At 39.1% G+C, this 23763-nt stretch overlaps 1 protein-coding gene across 1 annotated transcript in view; it reads right to left on the bottom strand.

Moving 5' to 3' along the window:
* NUP153 (nucleoporin 153) overlaps window positions 1–23763 on the bottom strand; it is a 70910-nt gene that overhangs the window by 14142 nt on the left and 33005 nt on the right. The window contains exons 12-18 of the mRNA NM_001205754.2: window positions 20170–20307; window positions 19452–19550; window positions 17708–17795; window positions 13281–13406; window positions 9739–10359; window positions 6759–6956; window positions 802–1689 (exon numbers count right to left, since the gene is read on the bottom strand). Coding sequence (NP_001192683.1) covers window positions 802–1689; window positions 6759–6956; window positions 9739–10359; window positions 13281–13406; window positions 17708–17795; window positions 19452–19550; window positions 20170–20307 — 2158 coding nt within the window. The remainder of the gene's footprint in view (window positions 1–801; window positions 1690–6758; window positions 6957–9738; window positions 10360–13280; window positions 13407–17707; window positions 17796–19451; window positions 19551–20169; window positions 20308–23763) is intronic.

The raw sequence follows: 23763 nt of genomic DNA, 5'->3' as shown, positions 1-23763 counted from the left end.
CTAAAATTTCACTGGTCCTTCACAGTGAACACGTCGTTTTTAAGACCAGTGTCTTTCTTTACATGTGGGAAATTGTCTCCTGTCGCTTCTTTGATATTCCCTTCATAATGTCCTCATCTTCTAGGCACTCCTATTCCAATGGAACTTGTGGGTACGGCTTAGATCAATCTGTTCTTTTACATTGTGTTCTGGGAAACTCTAGTTCACTAATCCGATTATCAGCCGTTTGTTTTTTTTTTTCCTGCTACTCAGTCCACGCAGTGATTTTATTTCACCAATTATTATTTTTTTTTTTTACTTTTAAAAATGCTATTTTTTTCTTCGTGATTTTAGTTTTCAAATCCACCTCTATTTCTCAGGGATTTATTGTATTTGTTGTCTATGTTCCTCGAATGCCAGCTGAAGACTGGCTATTGCTATTTGTATATGAAGGCCTGTACATAAAGATTTTATTAGAAAGTATTTCCTGAGCTTATCTTCCTGAATAGTATGTGTCAATTCTGATTTTAAAAGCTCAAACAGAAGGGAAAAAGTCACAGACAAATATGCAAATACTGTGGGCTTTCCATCAGAGCTACATCTCTCAAAGTCAGACATGCAGATAACTTCGTCAGAATCACGGAGGGTGGAGGAGGGGATGGCAGGGGTGGTACGGAGCAGTTAAAACTGGAAGTCCTCTACGCCTTCCCAGAGTTCTGTGACTGGGACTCTCTCAACTATGTCCAGTGTAAACCATCCCTTGACTTGCTGCATTTGTCGACACCTTGTTAAAAAAAAAAAAAAAAAAGGTTTAATGCTTACCAGCTGCAGTACTGGTTTGAGCGCCAAAAGCAAAAGCGGGCTTTGCTGGCTGCTCGGATTCCTTTTCAGATGGTTTCACCACACTGAAACTGAAGGTTGACTTGGAAGAGCCCTCGTCTTTGGTTTGCTCTGAATTCCCAAAGGAAAACACCGGTGGGCACTTCGGCTCTTCATTGTCAGCTTTCTTCCCAAACACGAGAGATGTAGAAGTGACAGGCTCTTGCTGTTTCTCTTCTGTCCTTCCCAAAACAAATAATGAGGCTGACGGCAGAGGGGTAGGGTCCACGCTGCCAAAAGCGAACCCTCCTTTGGTAGCAGGTGTTTCTTCCTTTTTTGCTTCTGAAGTCTGACACGTGAAAGGAGCCACAGAGACACTCTTGGTGTCTGTGGTTCCAAAACTGAAGCCACTCTTGCTCTCAGAGGTCACCGCGGTGTCAGCAGCAGCAGTGGGGGGAGGGTTAATGACACCTGAACCAAAGCTAAAGCCCGTCGATGAGGATTTAGGCAGTTCTTCTTTCTTTTCTTGCTGCCCAAGACTAGACACCCCAAACTGAAATGGAGCTAAAGGAGCTGGATTGCTTAAACCAGAAGAAAGTCCAAACTTAAAATTACTGTCATTTTTACTGTCTTTTTTGACTTCTTCAGGTTTAGAATCAGATGAAACTCCAAATTTAAAATCTCCTATGGGTTTAGAAAATTTGAAGCCTTCACTCAAGGGGTTTGCAGACCCCAAATCTGATGACACGCCAATTTTGAAGCCTCCTTGATCTCCAAATTTAAAGTTCCCAGTGTTGGCTAACGTCTGAGAGGGCCCAGAAGAGGGTGATGGGATGCCAAACTTGAAGGATGAGGTTGCTGTGTTCGAAGATGAGGAAGATGTGCCGAAGCCTTCAAAAACATAAAGACACCACACGGACACTGGATTAATATTACTAAATACCATTCAGTCAAACAAAATGTCAACCTTGAAAAGCAGGAGGAGACAAGAACAGCTCAGACCAGGCCTACTTCAAAGAGCATTAGTTTAACAATGACAGTGAACACGAACCAAGCTGCCCCTCCTTCAGCATAAGAAGTACATGTCGAGCCTCACAGCCACATTTCATCCATCAGACTGACAGAGATCAAACATGTTTGATAAACCAGTGCTGGGGATGAGACCAGGAGGAACAGACAGTCTTGATATGGCATGTGGATGTGCAAATCACCACCAAGTCGGCGGGAAGCAACTTGTCAACATTTACCCTAAATTACAAACACAGGAACCTTTGACCCAGCAAGTCTACAGCTGAGTCTATTTGAATGATAAACTCACAGTACGTAAAATGCCATGCGCCACCCAGGCAGCTGTAAATGAAGAACTAAGACACGTCCGAGCTCATCTTGGCAGTGGCAAGGGTGCAGAAAGGTGATGGTGCCTACAACCTTTCCTAACAAGGTAGAGAGAAGTAAAAATACAGAGAAGAGAAGTACATTTGCTTGTGATGTGCATAAAGAGACGTTGGAAGAGAGACAATAAACTCACCAAAGATGACTACTGCCGTTGGTGGGGCAGGAAGGATGGAAAACGAGCCAATGAGGACAAGAGACAGACCTTTCAGTGTGAGTCCTGTCATAACTTGCTTCTTAAATCTTGTAAATGTGTTATTTACTTAAGAGCTCAAGTATTTAGCATGAAAGAACCAGAATTGTATGAGTGGAAGCAGTATTTTAAAAGATACAAATACTATAATGACAAGATCAAAGTCTTAGTTTCAGAATGCTTTTCTGTAGCAGAATAAACTAGAAATTAAGCACCTGACTGCTCCACAGAGATCAGTGAACGGTACCAAGGGATTTATGCACTGTTCCCACTTACCCACATGTAAATTGACAAGTAACAGCCAAGCACTTGTAAAAGGCACTTGTCTTCAGATTTCCTTTCCTTTAATGGTTACCCACCCACCTTTCTTTCCCTAAGCAACTTACTTGAAAAATTACATCGGCATCTCAAGATCAAATGGCTACCTCCACATGGGCTTGAAAATGCCTTACGTGACATCAGACAGAAAGCGAAAAAATAAAGGGGTCTAAGACAATAATTAACTAATTATCACCTCTGCCTCAAAGGAGTTCAAAGGCACTTCTGCCTCAGAAAGAAGGCTTAAGGTATGGTGATTACATCCAAGGAGTGGTGGCTGCATGGGCACAGGAGGGCCTAGAGGAGCTATCCCACATTGAAGGTCAGGAAGGGCGGCGGTGAGGAGATACCCCTCGTCCAAGGTAAGGAGCAGCAGCTGCACTTTGTTGGAGTAGCCGTGAAGAGATACCACACGCCCAAGGTAAGAGAAACCCAAGTAAGACGGTGGGTGTTGCAAGAGTGCATCAGAGGGCAGACACACTGAAACCATACTCACAGAAAACTAGTCAATCTAATCACACTAGGACCACAGCCTTGTCTAACTCAATGAAACTAAGCCATGCCTGTGGGACAACCCAAGACGGGTGGGTCATGGTGGAGAGATCTGACAGAATGTGGTCCACTGGAGAAGGGAATGGCAAACCACTTCAGTATTCTTGCCTTGAGAACCCCATGAACAGTATGAAAAGGCAAAATGATAGGATACTGAAAGAGAAACTCCCCAGGTCCGTAGGTGCCCAACATGCTACTGGAGATCAGTGGAAAAATAACTCCAGAAAGAATGAAGGGATGGAACCAAAGCAAAAACAACACCCAGTTGTGGATGCGACTGGTGATAGAAGCAAGGTCCAATGCTGTAAAGAGCAATACTGCATAGGAACCTGGAATGTCAGGTCCATGAATCAAGGCAAATTGGAAGTAGTCAAACAAGAGATGGCAAGAGTGAATGTCAACATTCTAGGAATCAGAGAACTAAAATGGACTGGAATGGGTGAATTTAACTCAGATGACCATTATATCTACTACTGCGGGCAGGAATCCCTCAGAAGAAATGGAGTAGCCATCACGGTCAACAAGAGTCCAAAATGCAGTACTTGGATGCAGTCTGAAAAACGACAGAATGATCTCTGTTCGTTTCCAAGGCAAACCATTCAATACCACAGTGATCCAAGCCTATGCCCCAAGCAGTAACGCTGAAGAAGCTGAAGTTGAATGGTTCTATGAAGACCTACAAGACCTTTTAGAACTAACACCCAAAAAAGATGTCCTTTTCATTATAGGGGACTGGAATGCAAAAGTAGGAAGTCAAGAAACACCTGGAGTAACAGGCAAATTTGGCCTTGGAATATGGAATGAAGGAGGGCAAAGACTAATAGAGTTCTGCCAAGAGAACGCACTGGTCATAGCAAACACCCTCTTCCAACAACACAAGAGAAGACTCTACACATGGACATTACTAGATGGTCAGCACTGAAATTATATTCTTTGCAGCCAAAGATGGAGAAGCTCTATACAGTCAGCAAAAACAAGACCAGGAGCTGACTGTGGCTCAGACCATGAATTCCTTATTGCCAAATTCAGACTTAAATTGAAGAAAGTAGGGAAAACCACTAGACCATTCAGGTATGACCTAAATCAAATCCCTTATGATTATACAGTGGAAGTGAGAAATAGATTTAAGGGCCTAGATCTGATAGATAAAGAGTGCCTGATGAACTATGGAATGAGGTTCATGACACTGTACAGGAGACAGGATCAAGACCATCCCCATGGAAAAGAAATGCAAAAAAGCAAAATGGCTATCTGAGGAGGTCTTACAAATAGCTGTGAAAAGAAGAGAAGTGAAAAGCAAAGGAGAAAAGGAAAGATATTCCCATCTGAATGCAGAGTTCCAAAGAATAGCAAAAAGAGATAAGGAAGCCTTCCTCAATGATCAATGCAAAGAAATAGAGGAAAACAACAGAATGGGAAAGACTAGAGATCTCTTCAAGAAAATTCAAGATATCAAGGGAACACTTCATGCAAAGATGGGCTCGATAAAGGACAGAAATGGTACAGACCTAACAGAAGCACAAGATATTAAGAAGAGGTGGCAAGAATACACAGAAGAACTGTACAAAAAAGATCTTCACGACCCAGATAATCATGATGGTGTGATCACTGACCTAGAGCCAGACATCCTGGAATGTGAAGTCAAGTGGGCCTTAGAAAGCATCACTATGAACAAAGCTAGTGGAAGTGATGGAATTCCAGTTGAGCTATTTCAAATCCTGAAAGACGATGCTGTGAAAATGCTGCACTCAATATGCCAGCAAATTTGGAAAACTCAGCAGTGGCCACAGGACTGGAAAAGGTCAGTTTTCATTCCAATCCCAAAGAAAGGCAATGCCAAAGAATGCTCAAACTACCACACAATTGCACTCATCTCACATGCTAGTAAAGTAATGCTCAAAATTCTCCAAGCCAGGCTTCAGCAATACGTGAACCGTGAACTTCCAGATGTTCAAGCTGGTTTTAGAAAAGGCAGAGAAACCAGAGATCAAATTGCCAACATCCGCTGGATCATGGAAAAAGCAAGAGAGTTCTAGAAAAACATCTATTTCTGCTTTATTGACTATGCCAAAGCCTTTGACTGTGTGGATCACAATAAACTGTGGAAAATTCTGAAAGAGATGGGAATACCAGACCATCTGACCTGCCTCTTGAGAAATCTGTATGCAGGTCAGGAAGCAACAGTTAGAACTGGACATGGAACAACAGACTGGTTCCAAATAGGAAAAGGAGTACGTCAAGGCTGTATATTGTCACCCTGCTTATTTAACTTATATGCAGAGTACATCATGAGAAACGCTGGGCTGGAAGAAGCACAAGCTGGAATCAAGACTGCCGGGAGAAATACCAATAACCTCAGATATGCAGATGACACCACCTTTATGGCAGAAAGTGAAGAGGAACTCAAAAGCCTCTTGATGAAAGTGAAAGAGGAGAGTGAAAAAGTTGGCTTAAAGCTCAACATTCAGAAAATGAAGATCATGGCATCTGGTCCCATCACTTCATGGGAAATAGATGGGGAAATAGTGGAAACAGTGTCAGACTTTATTTTTTGGGGCTCCAAAATCACTGCAGATGGTGACTGCAGCCATGAAATTAAAAGACGCTTACTCCTTGGAAGAAAAGTTATGACCAACCTAGAGAGCATATTGAAAAGCAGAGACATTACTTTGCCAACAAAGGTCCATCTAGTCAAGGCTATGGTTTTTCTAGTGGTCACGTATGCATGTGAGAGTTGGACTGTGAAGAAAGCTGAGCGCCAAAGAATTGATGCTTTTGAACTGTGGTGTTGGAGAAGACTCTTGAGAGTCCCTTGGACTGCAAGGAGATCCAACCAGTGCATTCTGAAGGAGATCAGCCCTGGGATTTCTTTGGAAGGAATGATGTTAAAGCTGAAACTCCAGTACTTTGGCCACCTCATGCGAAGAGCTGACTCATTGGAAAAGACTCTGATGCTGGGAGGGATTGGGGGCAGGAGGAGAAGGGGACGAGAGAGGATGAGATGGCTGGATGGCATCACTGACTGGATGGACGTGAGTCTGAGTGAACTCCGGGAGTTGGTGATGGACAGGGAGGCCTGGTGTGCTGCAATTCATGGGGTCGCAAAGAGTTGGACACGACTGAGCAACTGAACTGAACTGATTACTACCAGTGGGGAAAATAGCAAAGAGACTATGAGGCAACAGTTACAGAATGAGTTTTAGTTATCTCCTAAAATCTAAGTGCAGTGTTCTTCAAACCAGCTGTAACCCTTAGTCATGTCATTACTTCAGTGGGCTGCAACAAGCATTTTCCTTCTCTAAGGAAAACTAGTAAAATAGCAAATGTATATCCTCACTCCTGACCACCAAATAACTCAACTAGACGGTAATTCAGAGATAGATTATGCGCTGAAAATCCAGGACAACACCTCATTTTACAAGAATTTTCAAGAAAGAATGGTTTTAAAAACAAAGCTGTGTGCAAACATTTCACTTCATAAGGAGGCACTTTACGAACACCTCACCTGTAAACTCGGGCTTTGTGTGTGACTTTACAGTTTCACATGCTATACATTTGGTTGAATCTGCTTTATTCTGCACTAGGCACACTTCACAGTTCCAGCTTCCCTCAGGTTTCTTGAACTTGTCCAAACCTAGGCAGCCTCCAGATGACAGGGAGATTGAGGGGGCCATGCTGCTGCTTGAAACAGGTACTGAACTTCCTAGAAAACAAAGTAAAAATACAAAATTCTAATTTACATTATGTCACGATCTCCACGACACCACGTAAGTCCAAACGAACAATTTTTATCAAGTGTTTCCTATTAAGATAAAGAAAATGCCAGAAATATAAACATCACTTTGTTAAAAATGGTCCAGACATGTCAGATTTCTTTTAGTCTTATAAATGAGCAACTCACACTCACCTTGCTCACTGATGAGTGTCCTCTTAAACACAAGGTTGACTAGCCATGGCTTTTTTTTTTTTAATGATGCTCACAGATCAGAGCATAAAAGACTAAATTTTCCTTAATAATATTTGTCAAATTTTGTTAAGCATCACAAATTATAAAACACAGGTTATAAATCGTAGGCAACAGCCTAACACATAAAATACACAGTCATGGCCATATTAGTTTCAAGATTCCAAAGCACACATCTCTGCCTTTGAAATAACCATTTCTGCACAGAAGTGTTCTATTATCCACTCTGCAATTCAAGTAGACATGATCTACTATGTTCAAGGCATTTGTTAAAACGTAGCCATTTAACAGACATTGATTAAGCACTGTAATATTCTTAGGTTCTGGGAATATCAAGATGAGTCAAGTGTCGATTGTAAAGGTGCTTCTGGTATAAAAAGGGGAAAGTAAAACAAACATAAATGCATAAATCGCCAAGATGGAGTGACACACGATCTACACAAGCACACAGGGGAGACATCACTACGAGACACGAGGATTCACAGAGGTCATATTTACACTTTTAAGCAGAATTAGCAAATTCGTGGGAGAGGCAGCAGCGTAGGAGGGATGGCTCAGTAAGGCACAGCTGCGTGAAGAAATGCAGGGTTGCAAGGAAAGCCATTCGCTCTGGTAGCCCCACTTCTCTCAACGTCCTCCAGCCGTTGCCATCCTCCCAGGTACCTGCTCTGTGGTTTACCGGTATGTTCTCTTCCACTTTACCCATAAAATCCTGCCGTCTTTGGTCCACTGCCCTCTCACAAGCTCTCATCTACCCTAATGATTTTCATCACCAACAAAATCTTTCCCATTAGCACCCAAGACCCATACTTCGGGGCGTCAGTTATGCACGACCTCTTTGATGGGAGTTCCACTGCGCACCTGGCTGGCCTGGTGAGATGACAACTCTTCCCTGATGTATCTCTGCAATGTTCCATTCTCTTCCTCTGACCCTTCTACTGCTCTTCCAGTGGACAGATAGCCTTATTGAGACTTCTGGTTTGGTTCCCTTGAAACCCATCCTCCTAAGAAGCAAGCAGTATCACGTGGTTCTTGTTTGGTTCTTGTCTTTCCTCTCGATTAACTGCTTCAAAGTTCTATTCCTGCTACTCTCTTAAGCTAAGCAGAGTTCAGTTTTAGGCTATCCTCTCTGTTTGCTCCACTCACTCACCTTACATCACCTCTACTCTCATCATTTATTTGAAAATTATGAGCGAATGATTCCCAAATCTGTGTCTCCAGTCCAGAGTGTCTATATAATCAGTTTTATATCTTAAAAAGTCTTCTCACACATATCTGTCAACTTCAGCAGCTTAAACTTAATGTATCTTCAACTAAATACATTATTCTATCCCCCTCCATTTGATTTCATTAGTACATATCACCACTATCTCTATCTATATTATTGATCAACTTTCTAATCTGTGCTCTGGTCTCCAAATTTTGTAGCCTTCAAATCCATCCTCCAAAAAGCCACTGGGTGATTGAACAAAAGTATAAGTGTGACCCATCAACTCAATTAATTTTGCTCTCAGACATCCATCAACAGCTTTCTTTTTTTGCTAAGGGGACAATGAGGAATGCCAGATGGGAAGAGAAAGATATTTCAGAATAAAGACTCTGAAATCTTATTCCTGTAGAGATGTCTAGCAGGAATCAGAAATATAGCACACCCCTTGTGTTAGGACAGGGTTCTAGGCTATCAAGAGCTTTTCATTGTAGACACAAAACCACGCATCCACCAATAATGCAATAAGAATAGGAGGTATAATTCCCAGGACACTCGTAACATGTTTTATTTAGTTATCTATGTTACCATGTATCTGTACCAAATAATTATATAATAGCATTACAAAAACATCAGAGTCAAGTGAATTAATTCCAAATGAATTAAAGATCAGTGTAAATCTTCAGTAACTCTTTCAAAATTGAACAGAGAAACAGGAAAAATTCAACTCTAACTCCATTTTTCTGTCTGCCCAATAGTATTTTTTCATTAACGATTTAATAATTTATGATCATTGCAGGATCTCTGGCAGATAGCACATACAGGTACAGGTATCATCATTAGTACTCAGCCACACTCTTCTGATAACACAATACTGTCTACTCCTTAATGAAAGTAGCTGTGGAAATGACCACTAGCCATCCTCAATTCCTCTTTGAGAAAAAGAGACAGAGTAGTATTTTATTCTGTGTAAAGGTTTGAGAAAGAGTGCTCTAAGACCTTTGCATCTGTATCAGCCAACTTTGAAAATGATCACGAAGAGCCAGAAGTTTCTAATAAAAGTGCAAACAAAGAAGAGGTCAAAGCAAATGCTGGACTGATTAACACACAACCTAGCTTAAGAGAACATGCAGTGCCAGTTCCAAGCAAGTCATTTTCATCTCAAGACAGTTTGGAAAATTACGACATATGAGGCAATGCTTGTCCTGAAACACCTAAAATACTGAGGTTGTTCTTAGCTGTTTTACAGAGAATCGAATTAAAATGTTCTATTGAAGTAATGAACAAAATTATTCCAAACAGCCATAAACGTACCTGGTTTCTCAGACATACAGGACACACACTTATTGTCTTCTGCATTATTAGAAACACAGCACACTGGACACTCCCAAGATCCCACGGGCCTTTTGAATTTATCTGCAAATCCTAAGGCACCAGTGGTCACAGTGCAGCTGGAGGAGGAAGCAGCCACAGTTACAGCACTTTCTGAAGCCACTGGCAACGTAAGGACTCGCTTAACACCAGTTCCCGGTTTCGGTGTTTCACAAGCTACACATTTTATCGCTTCAGGTTTATTCTGCACTAAACAGGTATCACAATCCCAAGTTCCTACAGCTGGTTTAAATTTGTCTCCGAAGCCTGCTGTCCCTGGTGTGGAAAGAGTCACTTTGCCGCTTTTACTTGGTGTCCCGGCTGCAGTCTGTTTAGCAGAATCTTTAGGTAGCAATTTTGTTGCTTGGCAGGCTACGCACTTGTTGTCTGTGACTTTGTTCTGGAGTAGACAAGTATCACACTGCCACGATGACCCAGCTTTTAAACCTTCCCCAAACCCAGTTCCACTAGAAGAAAAGCTGCTTATTGCTGGTCTTGTGTGAACTACCGGGCTTGTGGTGCCAGGCTGAGCAGCGAGAGAATCTGCCTTCGATGATGCGAAACCTACAACCAGGGGGAAGAGGGGCGTGGGAGGGGGAAAATTAGTTAATGTTTTGATTAGAATGTCTCCCTGTTTACTGTTAATAAATATTAATAACATTAATTAACATTGGGGTGGCCAGAAAGTTCATTTGGGTTTTTTTCCGTAAGACCTTACAGAAAAACCCAAAACAAACTTTTCAGCCAACTCAATAACATGATACACTTATAGCTGTTAGTAATATTATTCCTGGGAGAAAACATTTTTTACCTTAATTTCCGAATTATTACAATCCAAGAACTACTTATGAGTTTTCACCTAAGCTGTATTTCTAGTACTAATTACACAGTTAGTAACTGACAACCCAGTTAAAAGTCCACAGAAGGTGTTTTGTTTATAGTGTATCATCATCCTCTAGGAATTTTAGTTTACTATAGTTCAGCTTATTTAACTTATATGCAGAGTACATCATGAGAAACGCTGGGCTGGAAGAAGCACAAGCTGGAATCTAGATTGCCGGGAGAAGTAACAATAACCTCAGATATGCAGATGACACCACCCTTATGGCAGAAAGTGAAGAGGAACTCAAAAGCCTCTTGATGAAAGTGAAAGAAGAGAGTGAAAAAATTGGCTTAAAACTCAACGTACAGATAACTAAGATCATGCGTGGCATCTGGTCCTATCACTTCATGGGAAATAGATGGGGAAACAGTGGAAACAGTGTCAGACTTTATTTTGGGGGGCTCCAAAATCACTGCAGATGGTGGCTGCAGCCATGAAATTAAAAGACGCTTACTCCTTGGAAGGAAAGTTATGACCAACCTAGACAGCGTATTAAAAAGCAGAGACATTACTTTGCCAACAAAGGTCCATCTAGTCAAGGCTATCGTTTTTCCAGTGGTCACATATGGATGTGAGAGTTGGACTGTGAGGAAAGCTAAGAGCCGAAGAATTGATGCTTTTGAACTGTGGTGTTGGAGAAGACTCTTGAGAGTCCCTTGGACTGCAAGGAGATCCAACCAGTCCAGTCTGAAGGAGATCAGCCCTGGGATTTCTTTGGAAGGACTGATGCTGAAGCTGAAACTCCAGTACTTTGGCCACCTCATGCAAAGAGTTGACTCACTGGAAAAGACTCTGATGCTGGGAGGGACTGCGGGCAAGAGGAGAAGGGGACGACAGAGGATGAGATGGATGAATCGCATCACCGACTCGATGGACAGGAGTTTGAGTGAACTGCAGGAGTTGGTGATGGACAGGGAGGCCTGGCGTGCTGCAATTCATGGGGTCGCAAAGAGTCGGACACGACTGAGAGACTCAACTGATTGATAGTTCAGTCAATACCTAATTTATGACTTGGGGCTTCCCAGGTGGCTCTGATGGTAAAGAATCCACCTGCCAATGCAGGAGACCCAGGTTTGATCCCTGAGTCAGGAAGATCCAGGAAGGGAATGCCTAACCACTCCAGTATTCTTGCTTGGAGAATCCCATGGACAGAGGAATTTGGCAGGCTACAGTCCATGGCGTCGCAAAGGGTCAGACATGACTGAGCCACTGAACTGAACTGAAGGTATACACGTAGAATCAGGAAATAATGAGGAAAGGTTTGTGGTATCATTTAATTGATTCACTCGAGCTATACTTTATTTGGAGAAACAACCTTTCAATCCTTTTACTTTGGACCAATTAACTTTTATTCTACATACACCAAAAAAATCTCTAGACTGTAGAATCCAAGGAAAGAAAAACAGAGGGAAAGATGATACAGAAGGTTGTTAGAGGTTTTTAGTGGCACCAAGAAATAATCCAGCCTAGAGCTATTTTTACCTGAAAGACAAAGCAATTCCACATACTTCAGTTACTCCCAACAGACAACAATGTACTGTTTAATGATTAACCTGAGTCACGAAAGCTGGCAAAATTTTAACAGCAACCACTTCAAGGTGTTACAGTTTTTTCTTTTTTGGATTTTTAGTATTTCTCTCAAGAGAACATATAACTACTCCAAGTTTTTGCTTTCTGAAACAGTTTAAAAGAGGGAGTGGGCATTATGGATCCAGGCAAAGTGAAACTTCTACGATGATAGACTATAATATATGCATTTGATTCTGACTACCACTTGGTTCAACCCAGCACAGGATTCTGGAGCTCTGTCCGTAACTGCATAAAATCGTCTATACTGAGACTCCAGTAAGCAGTATACTAATCCATAAAATGGGAGCTACACCAACCCCCTCCCCCCCAATCTCCCTATATTTTGCAGCAGCCAACCTTCTTACTGAACTCCTATTCACCTATGCATGAACACACGTACTGGATAAATCTAAACTACTTCAGAGCTACTACATTATAAATCCTTTTATATTCTTATTGTATACATCCCAGTTGGAATTATGCTATCCTGATTTTCAAACTGAAAACCCATTCCTATTTAAGCACTTACTTCTATTCATCACCTTCAAATATTACCCACCAGCATTCATATCTTATTTCCTTTCCAGTACTACCCTCCCCCTGCCCCCACACACCCTGTGTGTGTTACAATTAGCAAATGTTTTCTTTCCACTTGGCTTTGTTATATACACACCACAACTGGGGAGTAATCTGAGGACAAGGTAGTTCAGTGCTCTCAGAGAGAGATATGTCCAGGTATATCATCAAGTTTATCTACTTTTTCTAATTATTGGTCCATCTCTATTAACATGCAATTCACATTTTTTTCTTCTATACTTGCTTCTTAGAGATTCCATTTTAGTGCAATTCCTAAATTCTAAAGGAATAGTTTCTAAAGTCTTTCGCCTAAAAAATTTACACCTGAACTATCACTACATTCAAAAGACAAGACACCATTTTTTAAAAGCCTGAAGTACAACAAAGTGTAACAAACGATACTGAGATGAAATCATGATTTTATAATTAAGATTTGACTATCTCAAGGGCATCTCACCAGGGCTCTTCAGAATATCTAAGACACTTCCTTCTTTCAGGGTTTTCGCCACTCTGAAAGGGCTCTCGCAATCTTCATCTTGCTTCTTCTTACAGCTTGTACTGTTCACTGCAGTGGTATCTTGAGCTGTAATTTTTGTAATTGTAAAAGATATTACGACAAGAAAAAGCAAGTTACATGCATTAGAAAGATCTTTCAATCAACTTCTTAAAAAAAGAAAAAAAATTACCATAACCCAAAGATAATGAACAACAAAGGATTGTACATCTCTCCTCCAAAAGAGTAAAAATATATATATATAAACTATACATAACCTACAAATGAGTCAGTTATAGATCCACTATAATGGTAAGAGTCAATGAGTTCACCAGTAATTAAGAAAATCAAAACAAGTCTTACAGAGGATATGGCCACTGGGACAAGCTCAAACACTGTATGAAATACGCCTTGATTATACAGAAACTTTAAACTGATTTAAAAACAACATTCAGACTTTCCTGGTGGTACAGTGGTTAGGAATCAGCCTGCCGATGCAGGAACATGGGTTCGATTCCTTGGTCCAGGAAGATTCCACATGCCCTGGGGTAAGTAAGCCCACGAACCACACCTCCTGAAGCCTGCGCCCCCCCAGAGCCTGTGCTCCCCCAACAGAGAAGCCACCGAGACGAGAAGCAGAGAGCAGCCCCTGCTTGCCAGAACTACAGAAAGTCCATGTGCAGCAAAGAAGACCCAGGGCAGTCAAAAATAGTTTTTAGAAGTTTTTAAAATGTTTAAAGCTTTTAAAAATGATTGTTTAAGTCAGATACTTCTTCTAAAAATTCACCCTATGATGGAAAATACCTGTCAGTTATTATGCTGAAAACCTGAATGATAAATACACGATAAACTAGCTACATAAATAACAGAACACTGACACGATGGAATGCTATGCAGCCACAAAAATCATTCTCAGAACAGTTACAGGAAAGAGTAGGTTAGAAAGTCCAGAAGATTGTGCCTGTTTACATCTACAGTAATGCTGTTACTTTTTGTTTCCCAAACTTGCTAAAATGAATATATACTTAAAATAAGTATAATGTTCTTATGCTTAAAATACTCTACACTGTATGATAATCATTTTGTCAACACATTTTTAATGGGGAGTGTTTCTGTTTACAGCTGAAGTATTGTTTGAAAATTACCTGACGGTTGCATGTGTGTGTGTGTGTGCAGAGGAGTGAAGGTGGGAGAAACAGGACTGGTCACAAAATAGCAAAGGCTGAAGCTCAGTAAAGTGTATCTGGGGATTCAGTCTACTATTCTATTTCTGAGAATGCCTGAAATTTTCAAAAGTATAAATAACCAGGTTTTTTTAAGTTTTCACCAATTTAGTAGTAACGGGTAAAGCAGTTCAAGAAAACCTATCTACGCTTACTTCACATCATGAGCAAAAATTAATTCAAAATGGATTGATGATCAAAACAAGAGAACTAAAACCATAAAACTCTTGAAAAGAAAACCTAGGAGGTACATCTTCATGACCATGACAGTGAATTCTTAGGACACCAAAAGCAGAAGAAAAAAAACTAAACTTCACTAAAATTAGAAATCTCTGTGCATCCAAGGACATAAGAAAGTGACAAGACAATCAACTGAACAGGAAAAAAATACTTGCAAATCACATACCTGATAAAGATCTAGTATCCAGACCATACAAAAAGGCAAGTAACTCAGCAACACAAAGAGAAACCAATTTAAAAAATGGGCAAAGGACTTAAACAGACATTTCTCCCAAAAAGACATGTAAAAGGCCAAAAGCACATGAGAAGATGCTAAACACGAGTTCAAGTTTTTAAAGCACAAGGCATCCATCGTCCTTGCTTGGTCCTGCAATAAATCTTTCTCCATTAAAAAGAAAAACGAAAACTAAACACAGGCCTCAGGGAAATAAATGTAAATCAAAACCACAACGAAGCATCGCTTCATACCCACTAGGACGGCTATCATCAAAAAACGGAAAAGAATAAGCATGGTGAGAACGTGGAGAGTCCTGCTGGTGAGAATGTGAACAGGCTGGCTGCTGAGAAGTTTTATTAATTACTCAAAAAGTTAAATGTAGGACTACCATCTGACCTGTCAATTCCATTCCTAGGTACATCCTCTGAAGTACCGAAGCCAGTATTGAAACAAACACAAGTACACGTACCTTTATTAGCAACACTATTCACAACAGTCAAAAGGTGGAATGACCCAGATGTCCACCAACAAATAAACGGATAAGTTATGGTATATCAAAAGAGCGGAGCGTCATTCAGCCACAAAGGAATGATGTTAACAGTACACATTACGACACAAACAAACCTTGAAAACCTGAGAGAAGCCAGATGCACAAAGTCACACTGTATGATTCCAGAACAGGTGAATACACAGAAATAGAACATGGATTACTAGTTGCCAGCAGTCAGGGGGAACAGGAAATGGAGAAAAACTGGTTAGTGGGTACTTCCTTTCAGGAGTGATAACGTTTTGTACTAATTAAAGGTGGTGACTGCACAACACTGTGCATGTAGTAAACACCACTGAATGTTTCCCTTTAAACGATCAACTTCATTCCTGTCATTGTTTAGTCACTAAGTCACATCTGACTCTGCAACCCCATGGACTGTATGTAGCCCGCCAGGCTCCTGTGTCCATGGGGTTTCCCAGGCAAACACCATTTCCTTCTCCAGGGAATCGTCTCAACTCAAGGATCGAACCTGTGTCTGCTGTATTGGCAGGCGGGTTCTTTACCCCTGAGCCACTAGAGAAGCCCATGATTATATCTTATCTCAATTTCACCTCAATAATAAAAATGTGCAAAAACCAAAACACCATACCTACTTCTTACAATTGTGTCAAAATGAAGAAAAATTGGCTTTTATTCATTATCACATTCTATATTCCTTTACAGTCAAAATTGAATTGCTTTTAGAATTTAAGGTAAATTTTAAGGATTTCTTCCAGTGTACTCAAAGAGATGGAAAAAGATAATGCGAAAATTAGCTCCTATCATACAGTAATTAACCATGACTTCCAATTTTCAATCAGCTTTTCAAATCAGCTTACCAAAGTGGTAAGAAACAGAGGTGTCAATGTAAGAACAATTCTATATATACTACTTAAAATACACGTCTTAAAAACTCTTGAGTAATTTCCCCACATGTAATGAAACACAAAAGTTGTTTTAACAAACTTACTCATTCAGGGATGATTAGTAAAGCATTAGTAAAAATGGAAGCATTTTAATGCCTATTCCCTCATGAAATCTGAATAGGTTTATTCCTTCTTGAATTCACAGTAACATTAAAGAAAAAAAAGTCATATGTTAAGTACACCTGAAATATACTTGTTACTTTCTCTTACACAGGGCTGTTTTAGTCAACAGAAGTTAAGACTGCAAACATACCAGTCAAATTCTTATTCTGTGCTACCTGCAGAACCTATACTCTTGTCTTCCAGACCATACAAACCAAAGATCTTCTCAGCTTAGGGGTCCTGGTTCTTTGATATTCTGATTTTTTTTTTTTTTAATCTATCTATGAGGGAAGATCTAGTTTTTTAAGATTCCCAAACTCAGAAGATAGTCAAAGAAACACTTCTGAATAAGGCAACAGCCCCATAACTGATACCTCAGCCCATAATACCCCTCTCCCACCCACACCCCCTCAACACACTGCTGTTACTGCAAGGAACCATCTCACACCCCGCCCCCCCCCGAGTATAAAAATCATGCAGTGTTTTCCTATCATTCAAATTAAAATTCAATTATTTAGCATAGCACTCAAGAATCTTTAGAACTTAAAGCTACCTCTCAATCTCATGACAAATTATTTGCTATTTTCAAAGTGCATCAGGCTTTTCCTCTTGTTGTCTTGTATTTGCTGTTTGCTGGGGGAAAAGCCCTTCCTCTCAATTCTTGACCTGAGCAGTTTAGCCCAGATGATTCTTCATTCCCCAAGCACCCAATACTTGAGAGCACACATCATGACCACCACAGCAAATTCCTATGGTCTAATTATCTATTCAGATATATAATTTTTTGAGAAAGAGCCCATTTTTTTGAGAAATTATGTACTACTACTGTCTGCAGAGGCTGGTATAATCCTTATGCATAAAAATGCTTGTGAACTCAAGAGAAACCCAGAGATGGAATCCACTGTAATTACAATGTGGAACACCCTTGAATTTCCTATACTGAGATTTCATTTATAATAAACTGTCACTTTTTTGGGATTAAACTGGATAAATTTGCTATTGTGACCATCCCCTTCACAAGCTGTAACTTATTCACATTTAGGGAGCTAATTATATTCACATAAAAGCATTTACAAGAATGGCCAAAGGTAAAAGAAGTAATCTGAAATATTAACCTATTTTTATGTAAACTATTATGAGAAAAAGTATCTTACCTGAACTGCTTGTAATTGGTTCTGAAACACTACTAGGGCCAGAAAGCTCTGCTGTTTTTGCCACAGGCACACTAAATGTAAATCCAATCTGTAGAGAGAGAAGGTGTCCTTTAACTGTCCATTTAGCTGCAAACAACCCATCAAATATAAAGCTCTATTTCAAGTCAAAAAAGTATACTGGATTTCACATATTCTAAGATTCACAGTTTTTCCTATTTTAAATCTCTAAAATCAGTGTGCTTCTTATAATGAATGATGTGTCCTAGTTTAACAAGAGCATTTTAAATTTCTAAAGCATTTTTTCATTCAAAGCATTACATAAAATAATAATGTATTCCTGATGCCCACTTTCGGGTTTCTAAATGCCATTTCCTAATAAAAAGTATGAGACTTCATGGACATCGAGTAGATTTCAGGCATTTGGCAGGGAAATTACAAAATAATCTGGAACATCTAGTTGTAACAGAAAACAAGCCAAGGACACAGTAAAAAAACAGAAGGTAACATGTCTAGTCAAGGCTATGGTTCTTCCAGTGGTCATATATGGATGTAAGAGTTGGACTGTGAAGAAGGCTGAGCGCCGAAGAATTGATGCTTTTGAACTGTGGTGTTGGAGAAGACTCTTGAGAGTCCCTTGGACTGCAAGGAGATCCAACCAGTCCATTCTGAAGGAGATTAGCCCTGGTATTTCTTTGGAGGGAATGATGTGAAAGCTGAAACTCCAGTACTTTGGCCACCTCATGCGAAGAGATGACTCATTGGAAAAGACTCTGATGCTGGGAGGGATTGGGGGCAAGAGGAGAAGGGGACGACAGAGGATGAGATGGCTGGATGGCATCACTGACTCGATGGACTTGAGTCTGAGTGAACGCTGGGAGTTGGTGATAGACAGGGAGGCCTGGTGTGCTGCGATTCATGGGGTCGCAAAGAGTCAGACACGACTGAGTGACTGAACTGAACTGAACATATTTAAATGATACACATGCCAAATAGAGATGGGGCAACTAGAACATCAAACTTATGTACTATTTTTTTTTTAATATTTATGTATTTAGCTGTGCTGGGTTTCAGTTGTGCTATGTGGGATCCAGTTCTTCAACCAGGGCCCGAGCCTGGGCCCTCTGCACTGGGTGGAGGGGCCGCAGGCTGGCAGGCGGGGTCCCAGCCACTGGCCACCAAGGAAGTCTCCAACTTATATACCACTCTTACTCAAAATATTTACTATGAAGAAACAAATATATAGTGGCACATAAAACCTTCCAACTTTTCTAGATTAAAGCCAATCCAAGAGACATGCTAACTTAATGCAATATGACTTAGTTGCTAAGTCTTAATTGTAACTGGATCCGGTACCAAGAGAAACAAAACAGCAATTAAACGAGAGTCTGAGGCTGATGGGTAAATCTGAATGTGCACACTATGTTACTATTAACATCATGTTACATTTTTTGGGGTATGACAACTGTATTATGGGTATGCAAAAAGTATCTTTTTTCTTAGGGGATACAAAGAAAATTAAGGATACCAAAATATCTCCATCCTAACTTCCAAATGGTACATGAGAAGATGCATACATATATATATACACATATATTTTGTGTATAGATGTTCAAAGTTTTCTGTACATTGGAATTTTTTTGGTAAGAAAAATGGCATTTCTTACCAGCAATGGTAAATTACAGCTTAAAAATACAGTATGCCTTTGGAATCAATCAATATGCAACACTCTTTGCTTGCTACTTACAGATGACGGAGGTAGTACATCTGACTCAGTAGATTTTACAATTGGAGATGAAAATCTAAACAAGGGGCTGCCAGTGCTGTTTGGAGAGGTCACTTGTACCTGGTTTTTCAAATTATTAAAGAAATGACAGAAAAAGCTTTTTAGAAAAAGAAATTGGCAGTGAAATAGACCTTAAGCAAATTAATTACAAAGAAGCCAAAAGCATTTTTTTCCCTTTTAAATTAAAAAAAAAAATCACTTTTAATTTCTGAAAACTACTCAACATGAAACTGTTATAAGATTTGGCTTCCTCTTCAAAGAGGAATATACATGATCTTGGAGGGAGATAATTACTTAAGGGAGAAAAATAAACATCTATAAGAAATGTTCAGAAAAAGTAAGTCAGGAAAAAAGCAAACAAATTTCAGGAGCAGATTAAAGATGTTAATCCTACTTGAGAAATTTTTTAAAAAAGCAGAAATTCATTATTAACCAAAAATAAAGTATTTTCAATGGAAATATTGTTTGAAAACAGACTTACAATACATTCATAAGAATTGAAGAATGTTCCCATTACGATGTACATTTTTTTAAAAAGCCAATGCTATTTCCGTTTTTCTCAAATTTCTGAGTTGTTAATTCCCATAGTGAAAATTAAGCACTGATTTAATCAGGTTAGTTTTTTTAAAATAAAGAAAAAACAAAAAGCACCTCTATGGAACAATGGGTTTTTTTTTACCTTATTTGTTAATGATTGTGAAGGACTAATGGGTGATGGAGAGGAAGTTGTGATCACAGAAGAACTAAAATTGAAGGTAGGCAGTGAAGAACTGGTGATGGGTAGAGAGATTTTCGGTAATACTGGTACTTCCACTTCCTAAAACACAACATATTTTATAATGACAAATTTCATCTTTTGTGTCATTCTGTTGTATCAACGTTATTTTCAGCTAGAACAGATATAGTTACATGTAAATTCAGAATAAACAGGGACGAGGCAGCACTATGCAGTGTTAACAATGTAGGCTCTTGAATAAGAAAAAACTAAACAAGATTTGAATCCCAGCTGTGCCACCAGCCAGAAATGCGACTTTGTGAACCTATCTGTCCTCAGTACCAATTTCCTAGCTGGTGAAAATGAAAAAAAAAAAAAAAAAAAATTAACATATCAGAGTTGTGGTTTAAATATGAAACAAAGTCACTTTTGGTCTTGGCATGTAACATCAGCATTCTAAACATCAGTACTGATGAGTTTGGTGAACTGCTTCGGTTTTTATTTCAATGTAAGCAAAGATCTCCACTAGTCTCAAATTACCCATATTAGAACAGACAAAAATTGAGTTCCACTTCCGCTAATGGTGGAAGACCTTGTATTTAACCAATGCTCTGACAAGTAACAATTACAGATGCTTGACAATATATTAAAAACAACCATCTGAAAACATTAGAAAGCAACCAAAAGCAAGTAGATATTGGAGGGAAGAAGATACTGAGAAGAAGGGAGGAGTTTCTTGTCCTCTTTGAGTTGGTACCAGTTGGACAGTTGAAATTCAAAGAAAACTGCCAATCTGTTGATTGAGGCATTCAAAGGACAGACTAGGGTGACCACAGTAGCTAGAAAATAAGGGGAGATGAAGTGCCACAGAAGGGGAGTCCCAAGTCTGCATATAAACTCTCCAAATCTCTGGCAGAGCAAATCTGTGTAAACTACAGGTGTATAATAAAGGCACTTGGATAAAACAAAACTAAAACCTGCTCTACAGGTTCTTCAGGGTGAAGGGAAATGATACCAAATGGAGATTTAGATTTCTGGAAGAAGTGGAGAATATGTGAGTAAACTTCTCTTCCTCTTAGTTTCTTTAAAATACACATTAAGTATGTAAAGCAAAAATATATTGTGGATTTACAGCATATCTAAATGTAATATAAATGATATATAGGATAAAATACCAAGGAAAAGGCGGTGGTAAATCAAACTATAAAGTTACAAGATTCTTAAATCTTATAGGAAATGATCAATATTAACACAAAGTAGAATTTAAAGAGTTAAAGACACCATAATCCCAAGAGGACTGTGTAAATTATTAGAAGGGTCAGAGATATAAAACCAACAAATAATTAAAATGGAATGCTAAGAAATATCCAATTAACCCAAAAGAAGGAAGCTTTCAAAAAGAACAAGAGAGAAATAAAAAAATGGGGAAAATAGAAAATAAAAAAAGGTAGACCTTAATCCAACCATACCAGTAATTATGTTATTTATAAGTAAACATGCAAATTAGAAAATTAAAAAAAGGGCAAGCAAGACTCAATTACATGCTCTCTGTAAGAGATTTACTTACATTAAACATAAAGACAGATAAAGAGATTGGAAGTTAATGGATGGACAAAAATTTAACTTGCAAATAGTAACCCTAAGAACGCATATTTTAGTATCAGAGTGGCTGGCTATATTAAATACCAGATAAAGTAGATTTCAAGACAAAGAATATTTCCAAAGACTTTTTTAAAGGACATTTAGTAATATTAAAAGGGGTAAATTACTGAGAGGCCACCATAGATAAGGTGTACACGCCAATGAGGGCCTCAAGATAAACAAGCAAAAACTGATATAATTAACAGGAAAAAGACAAACTCACCAAGTAAAAGCTGACAACTTTTAACTCATATCTCAACAATTTACTAGACACATACCTCCCTTCCTACTCCCCGCAAAATTCAGTAAGAACAAAGATGACGTTAGAATTATTACAGTCATCTTATCTGACACTCAACAACCACAGAATACACAATGGGCAAGACTCAAGAAGCAGACCACGAGCTGGGCTACAGCAAGTCTCAATGCATTTCACAACATTAAAATCATGACTAAACCCACTTCTAAATACTCTATGGATCATATACGAAATCCAAAAGAAAACTAGGAAAATCTTCTCACAGAAACACCACTATAAATCTTCTAGAGGAAAACACAGGAAGACTTTTTTTGTAGACAGGGATAGGTTTCTTAGGATACAAACCGTAAATATAATGGGAAAATGTTTAAGTTCAGACTTCATAAAAGTTAGAACATCTGCTAATCAGAAGACACTGTTAGGAAAAGGAATAGGCAAGTCAGACAGAGAGTAAATATTTGTAAGACACGTATCTTGACAAAGTACTTGGATCTAAAATTTATAGAGTTCCTACAACTGAATAATAGTAAGACAACCCTATTTTTAAAAGACCAAAAGTTCTAAATTAACACTTCTCAAAGGAAGATATTATGGCCAATAAACACATAAACAAGAACAAAATATTAAGCAAGAGGGAAAGGCAAATTAAAATTACAATGAGACATCGTCATACACAAAGCAGAATGGCTAAAATTTAAAAGATGACAATCAACTATTGATAAAGATGTAGAGTAACAAAAGCCCCATCCATTGATGTTACAATTACTTTGGGGAAAGTAAGTCTGTCAGTTTACTTAAAAAGTTAAATATATATAACCTCAGGACTTCATGTCTACTGTTGCTGTCTACCTGAGACTATCCCAACATTATGTAAATCAGCAGTATTCCAATATAAAATGAAAAGTTTGGGGGGAAAAAACCCCACAGACTAGGCAACCAACTTGGGCAGCCACTCATTATTAGTATCTCTTTCCTCAGAAATGTGGAGACTGTAACTTGAGTGGAACAAAGCAGGGACAGACAGGTCAGGGCAGGCATCCTGGGGTGCAAAACCAGCAGTGGGCAGGAATGGAGAGGGGGTCCAGAGAAGGGAGAAGGTGATAAAGGGGCTTTGATTTTCATAAAACTCCTCACATTTAGTAAACCAGATAGTAAAAGTCAACAAATTTTTAACCCCCCTCCAAATGTCTCAAAACAGCAAAGTTATATTAAACACATACCTATCTGCAAGACAGCTAAAATTGAGCTATATAGATCAGTCTAAGCTACAGCTGAAGATCTTAGAAACTGTATCTTTAAAAACAGAAACTAAAGGGAAATAAAACTCCCAATCTGTCACCTGGTAAACACTAAACCAAGCTAATGCTTTCCTCTTATCAGGATAAACTTTTAAGAAGGTGGGGCCACACATTTTACCAAGAAATATAAAAGCTTTTCTAAAGAACTATCTAATCCTTTATGAATGAGATACTCACTTTGTTACATATACATGGGCAAGGCAAATAACTCATTTTCTAAATGTAATGAATCAAATCTACATAAAGAGTTTCAAGCAGAAAAGAAAAATTTTCTAAGTACAAAATTTTATATGCTACATGATCAACTTTATTTTTAAGATGTTGTAATGCAGTAACACATCCCCTCCCTTCCCCACACTC

Source organism: Bos taurus, chromosome 23, assembly GCF_002263795.3.
Source record: "Bos taurus isolate L1 Dominette 01449 registration number 42190680 breed Hereford chromosome 23, ARS-UCD2.0, whole genome shotgun sequence".
Taxonomy (NCBI): domain Eukaryota; kingdom Metazoa; phylum Chordata; class Mammalia; order Artiodactyla; family Bovidae; genus Bos; species Bos taurus.
The sequence above is the reverse complement of the archived record's forward strand: the minus strand, read 5'-3'. Positions and strand labels throughout refer to the sequence as shown.